The 15,957-nt window shown below is 35.2% G+C and overlaps 1 protein-coding gene across 1 annotated transcript in view; it reads left to right on the top strand.

The window, feature by feature from the left end:
• Positions 1-15,957, top strand: part of LOC139497742 (uncharacterized) — a 99,486-nt gene that overhangs the window by 40,134 nt on the left and 43,395 nt on the right. Inside the window, exon 9 of the mRNA XM_071285977.1 lies at positions 13,140-13,382. Coding sequence (XP_071142078.1) covers positions 13,140-13,382 — 243 coding nt within the window. The remainder of the gene's footprint in view (positions 1-13,139; positions 13,383-15,957) is intronic.

Raw genomic sequence — 15,957 nt, 5'->3', positions numbered from 1 at the left:
ATTTCAATGCAACTATATAATGTGTGAGCAGAGTGTGTAAATTATTTTGTAAAGGTCACTGTATATTTCTCTGCTTGAGGTCAATTCGTTTACCTTGTAGCTATTTAGCCGCAGGTGTGAGTTTAAGCGTACACAGGTATGAATGTAGTTATTTGGAAAGGATAAACAAAAAGGATTAGAAAGAGTATGCTGTATTTAATACACTAAGATTTAATACATGATGAGAATAAAGATACAATAATTAAATTGTGTAAATTAATTGAAAATAAAATTCAGATTCATAATTCCAAAAGTGTATAAAAATAAAAGGAAACAATTTTGGATTAATTTCTTAGCGGCAATTGGCGTAAAGATTCAAATATGAAGTAAAAAATAGTAGTTTTAATCTTTAATAAAAACTAAATGCAATATTTTCCAATTTGATTTACTATTGCACATCTGTTTGATATCATTGACTTTACCGGAATTTCTTAACTTGTATTCAAATCTGGCTGTGTTTAATGCTCATAAAACTATCGCAATTTTAAAGTTTTTAATTGAAAAAAAATACAACATACAACATGCATGATTTTTTTTTAGTTTATTTTTAACATTTCATTCTTACATAATTAACTTCATTTGACAATCATTTACACGAACTTTTTGTGAAAAGAATACCAATGATCTAAGCTAAGGCATTATTTTTTTTGAGGATTTTTGTACATTTTTTTAAAAATTCTATGATAATATTTGTGCAATGTTGAACATGATAACCGTCATTAGGCCTAAAATAAAATTTCATTTGTTTGGCATTGCCGCCCGACCCACTGAAAAACTTGCCGCCCAAATAATTTTATTTGGGTTTCAGAAACTTATTTTTTTTTATTTAAAAAAAATCGAAATTGTGCCGGAAATTGGTCGTATCCGCCGAGTTTGTTCCTGGCTTTATTATTTCAAATCATGATCTTAAAAGCGCTTGCCTTACACTGTTATTAGGAGCAAACATTTAAATGACATGGAATAGAAAAAGTCTGCCAAAAGGTAAATGTCAAAAAGGCCGACGGGGGAAGGCATCTCCCTATGCTGCAATGCATTGGTTAAGGGAGATGGATTTTATCAAAAATCAAATTTCAGCTATTCTTTGAAAGAAACCAGTGGCGGATCCAGAACTTTGCCTAAGGGGGGGCCCGCTGACTGACCTAAGGGGGGGGCCGCTCCAGTCATGCTTCAGTGATTCCCTATATAATCAACCAAATTTTTCCCACGAAAGGGGGGGCCCGGGCCCCCCAGGGCCCCCCCCCCCCTGGATCCGCCTATGGAAACGTTCTTAGAGACCTTGTAGAGGACTCAATGTTATCTTTTGTAAAGCAGAAACAGATGATTTCTGCTTGACTTTGTCGCTTCATGAGATAGAAGTTTTTCACCGGGACATCACAGAACAAATATGCGTGGCTCTTACATTTGTTGAATTATTAAATATTTGAAATTTATCATTGACGAATTTTCCCTTGAACCAGAGAACAAAGTATCTACTATAGTCAGAACCACAATGATGCATTCAAGATAATTATGGCTGTAAGCACCAAAGCTTAAAGACCAAAATGATTTACAGGTTTATAGTAGTTCTGTACCAGAAGATGCTAGCCTGGAACAAAACATACATATTTTAAAGACTAGCATCTTGTGTCAATTGAAGTACTTCCCCCTTTTCTTGCCTTTCTTCATGAATAAGATAATTTTTAAAACATAAAAGATACTGACAGAAACATATTTATAAATGTATCCAGTGTACTAGTGATGAATAAAATCCCCTCCTTTTTCACAATTCTAAGGGCTCATTAATTTGTCTGTATTCATGTAATGCATGTCCAGATTTCTGTTAATCAAACAAGCATTACTTAAATTTATTTATCTGCAAAAATTGTCTGTCCTGCTGCATATTTCCATTTTGAATTTATCATACGTTTTAAACCTATCCCTGAAAAACCTTGCACTTGAATAATATTAGTATAAACACCATGTCTATTTGTGCCAACCTTCCAAATTTTTACTATTTTGCTATCCTAATTTGGAACAGATCCTTTATCCTCAAAACTTATCAGGGGCAGTTGGCGTGTTTGTATGGTAGTTCGTCACATCTTACATGTATGATTACTAGCCTCCAGGTATTGGTTTGAGCCCTAGTTGGGCAGTTGCAAAATTAAGGTTTGATTTTCATGTCAGATGTGATAACTTTAGTCAGTTTCCTCCCACAGGTTGGCATTTTCCTTCAAGTACTACGGTTTAGTACGCCACTAAAACTGACTGCCATGAAATTACCCATATGGTGTAGAAAGTGATGTTTATAAAACCAAAGCAAACAATCAAAGTTTTAAATCTTTGTCCATTTGTACAAGGAGTCGTATTGGTTGAGCCATTTAACTTATGGTAATTTTACCAAACTGTGACCACAACTTCAAGATGTGACATCAGGCCTCTGTTCAATGGGCAGTTCCACAATAAATGTTCAATTTTCACATCATACATTTTATATGGTTAATTTGTCAGTTTCCTGCCTAAGTTCTGTGTTTTTTCTGGGTACTTTGGTTAACTTTGCCAATAAAACTGACTGTCTTACATCATATGTACATGAAATTATCAATATGATGTAGAATGTGACATTGACGGTTGACCCCTTTCAAAGAAAACAACAGCATGTACACACAACAATGCTGCAATGCTTTAGACAACCTTCATCTAGAGACTCCATGATTTACATGTATAAAGCTTTTAAATGTAAAAAAAAAAATCCCTACCTACCTACCCACCTGCTGATAGTGTGGGTCGGCAATGCCAAACAAACAATTTTTTAAGGGTGGCCTTACTCCAAATAAGTAATACAGTAGTTGTAATAAAACTTACATTTTAGTCATGCATAACTGATATTGACGAATTTAGAATAGTTCGTCCATACATCGTTGTTCTTGAAACAATCATTATTAGTATACATGTAAGTTTTCTAACGTATAAGCGCCATTGAGGATGAGCTCTAGAGAAAGCAGACTAGTAGCGTTTCGTTAGTTTGTTTGTTGGGAAAGGAGAGGAAATGCAACCACTTGTACAGATAAACGACAGAATTACCATACAAGCATTTATAGTCAACACAACCAGAAAGAGTTCCCATCGTTGTACGGGGAATATGAAGGCTTCCAAGAATGAACAAGTGACATGTCTAACTCTGAACAGTTAGAAAACAGACTATCGACATCGACCGCTTGTTCTTAATATTTGAAAATATGCATGCATATATACGTATACGTTTATGATAGTGATGAGTTCTTGCGTCTGACAAAAACTAAATTCCTTCATGGTTATATCTTGCCATACGTTTATATTGGTTTGTAAGGTGATTACTCAAAATCGTTATTTGAAAATGTAGATTCATTTCAATACAGAAATTTCGTCTTTATATTAATTTTCACAAGTGTATACCACGGAGAAGCTCTGAAGGTACATTACTCCCATTTTGTTTGGGTGTGAACCATCGATGTTTACAGCAATATCAAAGAATAAGATGATGATGGTAGAAAGAACTATGGGCGTCATGTGGCAAATATTACATGCATATCGGACCATGAGTTGTCAATCTATATGAAAAGATTTCGAATACAACCATATTATTGAGAAGGAATGTTTACATGCTATACTCTCATACTAGTATTACAGGGTTCTTGTGGCGTCCACCTTAGACACACACCTTTTTAACGATGTTTAAAAAAAGACAGAACCAATTTAATGTCATATTTCCCTTGAATACCAAGAAAGAAAATAAATCCCGAAATTAATTTGAAACTTTGATACTCAATAGTTTCCCAGCAAAATATTCACATGCCTTGGGGATAATTAGTGTTCGTCCAGTGGCATATATAACAATTGTGATGACGAATTCCTTCCTTTGTTCGAGAACAATCTTATTGAAATATAAATCTGTGATTTTACTATGTCCACAACTTCGATGAACCAAAGCAAATATATTATACATCGACCTGTATTTCAATCAAATTGGTTATCTTCTTCTTCTGGTATACAATAGTCTATTGACATTCGATGATTACATACTGTTGGCATACGTGGACTAGTCTATTTACAAAACTTTTACTCCAATTTATTCAAAATATATGTTTTTTTAGCTCACCTGGCCCGAAGGGCCAAGTGAGCTTTTCTCATCACTTGGCGTCCGGCGTCCGGCGTCGTCGTCGTCCGTCGTCCGTCGTCGTTAACTTTTACAAAAATCTTCTCCTCTGAAACTACTGGGCCAAATCAAACCAAACTTGGCCACAATCATCATTGGGGTATCTAGTTTAAAAAATGTGTGGTGTGACCCGGTCAACCGACCAAGATGGCCGCCATGGCTAAAAATAGAACATAGGGGTAAAATGCAGTTTTTGGCTTATAACTCAAAAACCAAAGCATTTAGAGCAAATCTGACATGGGGTAAAAATGTTTATCAGGTCAAGGTCTATCTCCCCTGAAATTTTCAGATGAATCGGTCAATCGGTTGCTGGGTTGCTGCCCCTGAATTGGTAATTTTGAGGAAATTTTGCTGTTTTTGGTTATTATCTTGAATATTATTATAGATAGAGATAAACTGTAAACAGCAATAATGTTCAGCAAAGTAAGATCTACAAATAAGTCAACATGACCAAAATGGTCAGTTGACCCGTTTAGGAGTTATTGCCCTTTATAGTCAATTTTTAACCATTTTTCGTTAATTAAAGTAATCTGTTACAAAAACCTTCTCCTCTGAAACTACTGGGCCAAATTAATCCAAACTTGGCCACAATCATCTTTGGGGTATCTAGTTTAAAAAATGTGTGGCGTGACCTGGTCAACCAACCAAGATGGCCGCCACGGCTAAAAATAGAACAAAGGGGTAAAATGCAGTTTTTGGCTTATAACTCAAAAACCAAAGCATTTTGAGGAAATCTGACATGGGATAAAAATGTTTATCAGGTCAAGATCTATCTGCCCTGAAATTTTCAGATGAATCGGTCAATCGGTTGGGTTGCTGCCCCTGAATTGGTAATTTTGAGGAAATTTTGCTGTTTTTGGTTATTATCTTGAATATTATTATAGATAGAGATGAATTGTAAACAGCAATAATGTTCAGCAAAGGAAGATCTACAAATAAGTCAACATGACCAAAATGGTCAGTTGACCCCTTTAGGAGTTATTGCCCTTTATAGTCAATCTTTAACCATTTTTCATAAATCTAAGTAATCTTTTACAAAATCTCCACTGAAACTACTAGGCCACAATCATCTTTGGGGTATCTAGTTTGAAAAATGTGTCCGATGACCTGGCCATTCAACCAAGATGGCCGCCACGGCTAAAAATAGAACATAGGGGTAAAATGCAGTTTTTGGCTTATAACTATGAAACCAAAGCATCTAGAGCAAATCTGACAAGAAGTTTAATTGTTAATCTAGTCAATATCTATCTGCCCTGAATTTTTCTGATGAATTGGACAACTGGTTGTTGGGTTGCTGCCCTCCAATTGGTAATTTTTAAAGAAATTTTGCCGTTTTTGGTTATCTTGAATACTATTATAGATAGCGATAAACTGTAAACAGCAATAATGTTCAGCAAAGTAAGATCTACAAATAAGTCAACATGACCTAAATGGTCAATTGACCCCTTAAGGAGTTATTGCCCTTTATAGTCAATTTTTAACAATTTTCATTAATTTGGTAAATTTATGTAAATTTTTACCAAATATAGTTCTCTGTTACTAATGGGCAAAGTTCATTATAGATATAATTGTAAGAAGCAAAATCGTTCAGTAAAGTAAGAACTTCAAACACATCACCATCACCATAATACAATTTTGTCATGAATCCATTTGTGTCCTTTGTTTAATATGCACATAGACCAAGGTGAGCGACACAGGCTCTTTAGAGCCTCTAGTTTTATGTTCAATGTATACATGTATATATTTTAAATTGCGCTATAGTTCCGTAACTTTCTACCCAGTCGTATACACGAATCGTCGACAAGTGCGTACATTTTTTTTAAATCAATATTTCTGGTATGTTCCAATCTGTCCTTAACTATTGACAATGAGTATATATTACATTTTCCCAAATTCACCCTTGGAAAAAATATTTAAATAGATTTTAATTTCATCAAATCTTATTTTTTGGGTATTATTTATATTTTTATGAATAATATTCTTTACACCAGAAATGTTATTTATAAACAAGCGTATGAGTTTAGTAATGACAAGTAAGACAGAGTTGTATATTATACATCTGATAGTTCAAAATGGAAAGTTATAAGTTATCCGCCGTGTACACTGATCAATACCTGCAGAGGTGAAACGATGCATGAACTTGCAAGCCCGACAGGAAATCGCTTGAATACCTGGACGTGTCACCTCTGACACCCCTCACAATACCTTTGGAAGTAATATTACCTTTAGCCATGCTGGTGATCAGATGAGGGAAGATCAGAATATATTTGAAAAAAAAGTTTATTACTTTAAAGAATTATGAACAAATTGGATTTTAGAAAACAATTTTCACGGAACACTTATTTATGATTTCAACTTTGACTTTTTACCTAATTCCAATATCAACAGTTTAAAAACAACAGACCAAGGTAATTTAAGAAAAATAAGAATATTTTCCGTATCAAGTTAGTTAGTCGGATAAAACAACCGTACGATTGACAAGATATCGACACGCAATTACGACTACATCGGTTACTGTAGTTTTGTTCCTTTGTGGTTTATAGACATATCATTGTTATTAATCGGGAAAGAAGGCAAAATGGCCGAACGCAGAGAATTGATACTCTAAATTTAAAATCGATGGTGATCGCTTATCTAGCGGAATAAAACGTTAATAACTATGAATTTGAGCATTTTTATACTGAATGAACATAATATCAATTTTTGATTTTTTTGCGAAGTTTCCCTTTAAATAGATGTTAACTTATACATAGAGACATTAAAAAGTGTTAGTTTTGGTATCTTTTGGTTTTTAGAAGCTCAAATTTGATAGTTGAAATTGTTCTAATTCAACGCCCAAAGTTCAGATCTAAAAAATGCCACAATTTTTTTTATTTGGTATCATATGGCTTTGAAACTTTGTAAACTGTTTTATAATATACTAAGCTTGAATCATGCCAAGTTTTATTAGAATAGGTCAAGTTTTAGGCCCCTAAGAGGTGCATTTCAGCAAAGGAGAAGGTCCGGTAAGACCCCTTTTTGGCCCCAAAATATAGCAGTTTTACCAAATTGTTAAAATGGAAACTTTTAGTTATTTATTGGACAGTAGAATGCTTCGGCTACATAAAAATGGGCTGTTTTTGACAATACAATGCACATATATCGAGTACTAGCACCACTAAGTCATGCTAAATTACTGAAACCTTCACAATTCTATCATTTTAGTTAAATTTTAGACGGTTTTCGTTTAAAACGAAAGTGGCCGCATTCGTGTTCATCCTTAATATTGGAATGAGAGTTGTATTTTATGATAATACAAAACATATATAAGGGTTTAGAATGAACACGGATGCGGCCACTTTCATTTTTGACAAAAACCATCTGAAAAGTGACATTTTTTAACAAACTTGGTAGATTTTTCATTTTGAGCTTGAATCGGATCGTTTTTAATGACTAAATCAGTTAAAATCTTTCACAAAAACTAACTGAATCAAATGAAATAGACACTTAAGTGTTTAAAAAGAGGTCAAAATCTTTCGTCAGATGAACCTGAAATTTGAGGCCAAAATCGGTCCTAACCGGACCTACTCCTTTAGAATTTTTACATTGGCATCTTTTCTGAATGATCTATTGGTATTAATTTGTCAAACTACATGAAAAGTAATGATTTTAACTTTCATTTGATAGAATTTTTTTGAAGAAGTCACTTTTCAGGTTAAATGCCCAAAATGTAGCTTTTTCACTTTTTTCAATATTTTTTCAAAGACAGCATGCTTAATTTGTCTCTGACAGGTTTTTTTAGCTCACCTGGCCCGAAGGGCCAAGTGAGCTTTTCTCATCACTGGGCGTCCGTCGTCGTCCTTCGTCGTTAACTTTTACAAAAATCTTCTCCTCTGAAAATGCTGGGCCAAATTTAACCAAACATGGCCAAAATCATTATTAGGGTATCTAGTTGAAAAATTGTGTCCGGTGACCCACCCAACCAACCAAGATGGCCGCCATGGCTAAAAATAGAACATAGGGGTAAAATGCAGTTTTTGGCTTATAACTCAAAAACCAAAGCATTTAGAGCAAATCTGACAGATGTAAAATTGTTTATCAGGTCAAGATCTATCTGCCCTGCAATTTTGAGATGAATCGGACAACCCGTTGATAGGTTGCTGCCCCTGAATTGGTAATTTTAAGGAAATTTTGCTGTTTTTGGTTATTATCTTGAATATTATTATAGATAGAGATAAACTGGAACCAGCAAAAATGTTCAGCAAAGTAAGATCTACAAATAAGTCAACATGACCAAAATGGTCTGTTGACCCCTTTAGGAGTTATTGCCCTTTATAGTCAATTTTTAACCATTTTTCGTAAATCTTAGTTATCTTTTACAAAAATCTTCTCCTCTGAAACTACTGGACCAAATTAAACCAAACTTGGCCACAATCTTCATTTAGGTATCTTGTTGAAAAATTGTGTCCGGTGACCCGGCCAACCAACCAAGATGGCCGCCATGGCTAAAAATAGAACATAGGGTTAAAATGCAGTTTTTGGCTTATCACTCAGAAACCAAAGCATTTAGAGCAAATCTGACGTATGGTAAAATTGTTTATCAGGTCAAGATCTATCTCCCCAGAATTTGGAGATGAATCGGACAACCCGTTGATAGGTTGCTGCCCCTGAATTGGTAATTTTAAGGAAATTTTGCTGTTTTTGGTTATTATCTTGAATATTATTATAGATAGAGATAAACTGGAACCAGCAAAAATGTTCAGCAAAGTAAGATCTACAAATAAGTCAACATGACCAAACTGGTCTGTTGACCCCTTTAGGAGTTATTGCCCTTTATAGTCAATTTTTAACCATTTTTCGTAAATCTTAGTTGTCTTTTAAAAAAATCTCCTCCTCTGAAACTTAGTCTTATTTAACTGGGCCAAATTAAACCAAACTTGGCCACAATCATCATTCGGGTATCTAGTTTGAAAATTGTATCTGGTGACCTGGCCAACTAACCAAGATGGCCGCCATGGCTAAAAATAGAACATAGGGGTAAAATGCAGTTTTTGGCTTATCAATCAAAAACCAAAGCATTTAGAGCAAATCTGACATGTGGTAAAATTGTTTATCGGGTCAAGATCTATTTGCAACAACAAAAAAGAGTTTTTAACGACCTCAGCTGGCTATACAACCCTTGCACAATCAACTGAATTTTGCAGAAATCATTAATAGGATAGATTGCCCTTATATGATAATTTTTTATTACCTTTTTGGTTTTTATGGCAAAAGGAGAGCAAGGGGATGCGCAACAACAAAACAACTTCACAACTTTCTCATTACTTTGCATTTCTCGTTAGATAAATTTTACAAAATTCTCCCCTGAAACAACTGTCAAATTTAAACAAACTTGGTTTAAATCACCACTAGGATATCCAGGGACCACTGTGTATGATGACCCTGCCTGCCCACATGGCTGAAATAAAACATAGGTTTTAAACGCACTTTTTAGTATTATATCTCTGAAACTAAACGACAGTAGAACAGTTGCATTTATCATGCATCAATTGTAAATAAAAATATCAGGTGAGCGACACAGGGTCCAAGGACCCTCTAGTTCTGATATCTATTTGTGTTTGTGGTATTTATTTCAGTTGTTTAACTTATTTGTGAACTCTGAACACAAAAAAAAAGTAGATAAAAACATAAAAAGGGTGCAAAATCAGGCTGTTTTAATAGTCTAAGTCTAACGGTCAGTATACGCAGCAGGTGAAATGTGAAGTTCTATGCACTTAAAAGTTGTATTCCTAAACAGATTGCACTGAATCTATATAAAAAACACTTATTACTGGCTGCTTAACCATTTACGAGCTTTTCTCATCACTTGGCGTCCGTCGTCGTCGTCGTCCGTCGTTAGCTTTTACAAAAATCTTCTCCTCTGAAACTACTGGGCCAATTTTTACCAAACTTGGCCACAATCATTATTAGGGTATCTAGTTTAAAAATTGTGTCCGGTGACCCGGCCAACCAACCAAGATGGCCGCCATGGCTAAAAATAGAACATAGGGGTAAAATGCAGTTTTTGGCTTATAACTCAAAAACCAAAGCATTTAGAGCAAATCTGACATGAGGTATAATTGTTAATCAGGTCAAGATCTATCTGCCCTGAAATTTTGAGATGAATCAGACAACCAGTTCTGTTGATAGGTTGCTGCCCCTGAATTGGTAATTTTAAGGAAATTTTGCTGTTTTGGGTTATTATCTTGAATATTATCATAGATAGAGATAAACTGTAAACAGCAAAAATGTTCAGTAAAGTAAGATCTACAAATAAGTCAACAGGACCAAAATGGTCTGTTGACCCCTTTAGGAGTCATTGCCCTTAATAGTCAATTTTTAACCATTTTTCGTAAATCTTAGTCATCTTTTACAAAAATCTTCTCCTCTGAAACTACTGAGCCAAATTAAACCAAACTTGACCACAATCATCATTGGGGTATCTTGTTAAAAAATTGTGTCCGGTGACCTGGCCAACCAACCAAGATGGCCACTATGGCTAAAAATAGAACATAGGGGTAAAATGCAGTTTTTGGCTTATCACTCAAAAACAAAAGCATTTAGAGCAGATCTGACATGGTAAAATTGTTTATCAGGTCAAGATCTATCTGCCCTGAAATTTTGAGATGAATTGGACAACCCGTTGATAGGTTGCTGCCCCTGAATTGGTAATTTTAAGGACATTTTGCTGTTTTTGGTTATTATCTTGAATATTATTATAGATAGAGATAAACTGGAACCAGCAAAAATGTTCAGCAAAGTAAGATCTACAAATAAGTCAACAAAACCAAAATGGTCTGTTGATTTCTTTAGGAGTTATTGCCCTTTATAGTCAATTTTTAACCATTTTTCGTAAATCTTAGTCATCTTTTACAAAAATCCTCTCCTCTGAAACTACTGGGCCAAATGAAACCAAACTTGGCCACAATCACCATTGGGGTATCTAGTTTAAAAATTGTGTCCCGTGACCTGGCCAACCAATCATGATGGCCGCCATGGCTAAAAATAGAACATAGGGGTAAAATGCAGTTTTTGGCTTATAACTCTGAAACCGCAGCCTTTAGAGCAAATCTGACATGGGGGTTAAATTGTTTATCAGGTCAAGATCTATCTGCCCTGAAATTTTCAGATGAATCTGACAACCTGTTGTTGGGTTGCTGCCCCTGAATTGGTAATTTTAAGGAAATTTTGCTGTTTTTGGTTGTTATCTTGAATATAATTATAGATAGAGATAAACTGTAAACATCAATAATGTTAAGCAAAGTAAGATTTACAAATAAGTCAACATGACGGAAATGGTCAATTGACCCCTAAGGAGTTATTGTCCTTTGTAGTCAATTTTTAACAATTTTCATAAAATTCGTAAATTTAAACTAACATTTTCCACTGAAACTACTGGGCCAAGTTCATTATAGATAGAGATAATTGTAAAATTGTTCAAGCCACTTCACATGTTTTACTTCTTTACGTTAGGTAAATCAGAAGATAAAAACAGATAACATCGAATATCGATTAACTGCGTCTCTTATACGCTTTCTTTTAATCTTATTCACAGTTACTTTCAAACGCAAAGACGACAAACATTAAGTTTTGTACGATGACGGAGCGGACCCAAAATAAATCCGAAAAAAAAAAATTCTTCCAAAAAACGTCAAAAAAAGAATTTGAGTCGGCGGGTTTATTTTGGGTCAGTCGCGTTTGGGCAAACATACAATCTTTTTATTTTGGCCTGGGGAACGGCCTAAATTTGATGACCTGTTTTTTTAAGTATGACAATGCTAAAGACCATTTTATCCACATGTGTTATGCTATTTGAAACTTATATTTCCATTAAAAGTACATTTATAACATGTTAAAGTTTTTTTATACCTTAACAACTTCAGAAAATTGTGGTAAGTGAAAAATATTACATTTTATATAAGGCCTCACTTTATTTGAAAACCTCTATCTTTTGGCACAGGCTCATATAAAATTAACTTTTGGCCATTTTTCATAAGTCTGATACATGAAGTATGCTTTCTGTTGCTTTCAATAGATGTTAACTTATACATAGAGACATTAAGAAGTGTTAGATTTGGTATCTTTTGGTTTTTAGAAGCTCAAATTTGATAGTTGAAATTGTTCTAATTCAACGCAACAATTCAGCACCCAAAGTTCAGATATAAAAAATGCCACATGTTTTTATTTGGTATCATATGGCTTTGAAACTTTGTAAACTGTTTTATAATATACTAAGCTTGAATCATGCCAAGTTTTATTAGAATTGGTCAAGTTTTAGGCCCCTAAGAGGTAAACAGCAATAATGTTCAGCAAAATAAGATCTACAAATAAGACAACATGACCAAAATTGTCAATTGACCCCTTAAGGAGTTATTGCCCTTTATAGTCAATTTTTAACATTTTTCATAAATTTTGGTAAATTTGAAAAAAATATTTTCCACTGTAATAACTGGGCCAAGATCATTATAAATAGAGATAATTGTAGCAGCAAGAATGTTCAGTACAGTAAGATCTACATACACGTCACCATCACCAAAACACAATTTTGTCGTGAATTTATCTGTGTCTATTGTTTAAAATGCACAAAGACCAAGGTGAGCGACACAGGATATGATTTCAAAAACCCAAGTAGAATCAGGTGAGCGATACAGGCTCTTGAGAGCCTCTAGTTATAGCTAGAGAAGTAGAAAAAAGTTTCCTGTTCATGATTTCATCTGATCTTCAATATGACTTTCATAGATTTCTTTTAGATAACTGGACGTTACACAAGCAACAATCAATCAATCCATGTTTGACATAGAATTTTAATGATTTGTTAATGAAAAATATTAATAACAAACTTAAATCAGTGAACAAATCTTTATTGAACTTGGACTAAATGACCTTTTTATAGAAACCGTTATAATTACAGATCCAATCCACACACAGACAAAGTCTGCTATGTTAAACAGGTTACTTGGCAGTGGAACGTATGCTTCCTTTGACATGCGCTGTATGGTAACAGGCCAGTTCGGGGTCGGAAAATCAAGTCTTGTCAAGCTCTTAGCTGGTGATATCATCCCAGAAGGAAGATATCCCACCGATGGGATTTCCCTTATAGAAGGTCGCTGTGGCCTCGATGTAGAGACTAGAAGCTGGATTTATATTGATCCAGGTAAGAATATCTACAACATTAAAACTTTTCTATTAAATTTGAATACTTCTTTTGTATCTTCCACCTCTCTACATGCTCTATTAGCTTCAGAATCAGGTCATCTTTATAACTTGAAAAGTAAAGAGTATAAAATACTGTACTAAATTATGTCTATAGAGTATACAGTAAGTATCTCCCAGTACATCCAGGATATTGTACCGGGATGCCATAGATGTTTAGAGTATACAGTAAGTATCTCCCAGTACATCCAGATTATTGTACGGGGAGACCATAGATGTATAGAGTATACAGTATGTATCTCCCAGTACATCCAGGTTATTGTACGGGGAGGCCATAGATGTTTAGAGTATACAGTAAGTATCTCCCAGTACATCCAGGTTATTGTACGGGGAGACCATAGATGTATAGAGTATACAGTATGTATCTCCAATTACATCCAGGTTATTGTACGGGGAGGCCGTAGATGTTTAGAGTATACAGTAAGTATCTCCCAGAACATCCAGGTTATTGTACGGGGAAACCATAGATGTATAGAGTATACAACATATATCTCACAGTCATTCAGGTTATTGTACAGGGAGACCATAGACGTATAGAGTATACAGTATGTATCTCCCAGTACATCCAGGTTATTGTACGGGGAGAACATAGATGTATAGAGTATACAGTATGTATCTCCCAGTACATCCAGGTTATTGTACGGGGAGAACATAGATGTATAGAGTATACAGTAAGTATCTCCCAGTACATCCAAGTTATTGTACGGGGAAACCATAGATGTATAGAGTATACAGTAAGTATCTCCCAGTACATCCAGGTTATTGTACGGGGAGAACATAGATGTATAGAGTATACAGTATGTATCTCCCAGTACATCCAGGTTATTGTACGGGGAGAACATAGATGTATAGAGTATACAGTAAGTATCTCCCAGTACATCCAGGTTATTGTACGGGGAAACCATAGATGTATAGAGTATACAGTAAGTATCTCCCAGTACATCCAGATTATTGTACGGGGAGACCATAGATGTTTACAGTATACAGTAAGTATCTCCCAGTACATCCAGATTATTGTACGGGGAGGCAATAGATGTTGAGAGTATACAGTAAGTATCTCCCAGTACATCCAGATTATTGTACGGGGAGGCAATAGATGTTGAGAGTATACAGTAAGTATCTCCCAGTACATCCAGGTTATTGTACGGGGAGACCATAGATGTATAGAGTATACCACATGTATCTCCCAGTACATCCAGGTTATTGTACGGGGAGAACATAGATGTATAGAGTATACAGTAAGTATCTCCCAGTACATCCAGGATATTGTACGGGGAGGCAATAGATGTTGAGAGTATACAGTAAGTATCTCCCAGTACATCCAGGTTATTGTACAGGGAGACCATAGATGTATAGAGTATACCACATGTATCTCCCAGTACACCAAGATTATTGTACGGGGAGGCCATATATGTTTAGAGTATACAGTATGTATCTCCCAGTACATCCAGGTTATTGTACGGGGAGGCCATAGATGTATAGAGTATACATCATGTATCTCCCAGTACATCCAGGTTATTGTACCGGGAGGCCATAGATGTTTAGAGTATACAGTAAGTATCTCCAAGTACATCCAGGATATTGTACCGGGAGGCCATAGATGTTTAGAGTATACAGTAAGTATCTCCCAGTACATCCAGATTATTGTACGGGGAGACCATATATGTTTAGAGTATACAGTATGTATCTCCCAGTACATCCAGGTTATTGTACGGGGAGGCCATAGATGTTTAGAGTATACAGTAAGTATAATAATCTCCCAGTACATCCAGGTTATTGTACAGGGAGACCATAGATGTATAGAGTATACAGTATGTATCTCCAAGTACATCCAGGTTATTGTACGGGGAGGCCGTAGATGTTTAGAGTATACAGTAAGTATCTCCCAGAACATCCAGGTTATTGTACGGGGAAACCATAGATGTATAGAGTATACAACATATATCTCACAGTCATTCAGGTTATTGTACAGGGAGACAATAGACGTATAGAGTATACAGTATGTATCTCCCAGTACATCCAGGTTATTGTACGGGGAGAACATAGATGTATAGAGTATACAGTATGTATCTCCCAGTACATCCAGGTTATTGTACGGGGAGAACATAGATGTATAGAGTATACAGTAAGTATCTCCCAGTACATCCAGGTTATTGTATGGGGAAACCATAGATGTATAGAGTATACAGTAAGTATCTCCCAGTACATCCAGGTTATTGTATGGGGAGAACATAGATGTATAGAGTATACAGTTTGTATCTACCAGTACATCCAGGTTATTGTACGGGGAGATTACATAGATGTATAGAGTATACAGTAAGTATCTCCCAGTACATCCAGGTTATTGTACGGGGAAACCATAGATGTATAGAGTATACAGTAAGTATCTCCCAGTACATCCAGGTTATTGTACGGGGAGACCATAGATGTTTAGAGTATACAGTAAGTATCTACCAGTACATCCAGATTATTGTACGGGGAGGCAATAGATGTTTAGAGTATACAGTAAGTATCTC

Source organism: Mytilus edulis, chromosome 12, assembly GCF_963676685.1.
Source record: "Mytilus edulis chromosome 12, xbMytEdul2.2, whole genome shotgun sequence".
Lineage (NCBI taxonomy): Eukaryota > Metazoa > Mollusca > Bivalvia > Mytilida > Mytilidae > Mytilus > Mytilus edulis.
Note: the sequence above shows the minus strand (reverse complement) of the source record. Positions and strands in the feature narration are given on the sequence as shown.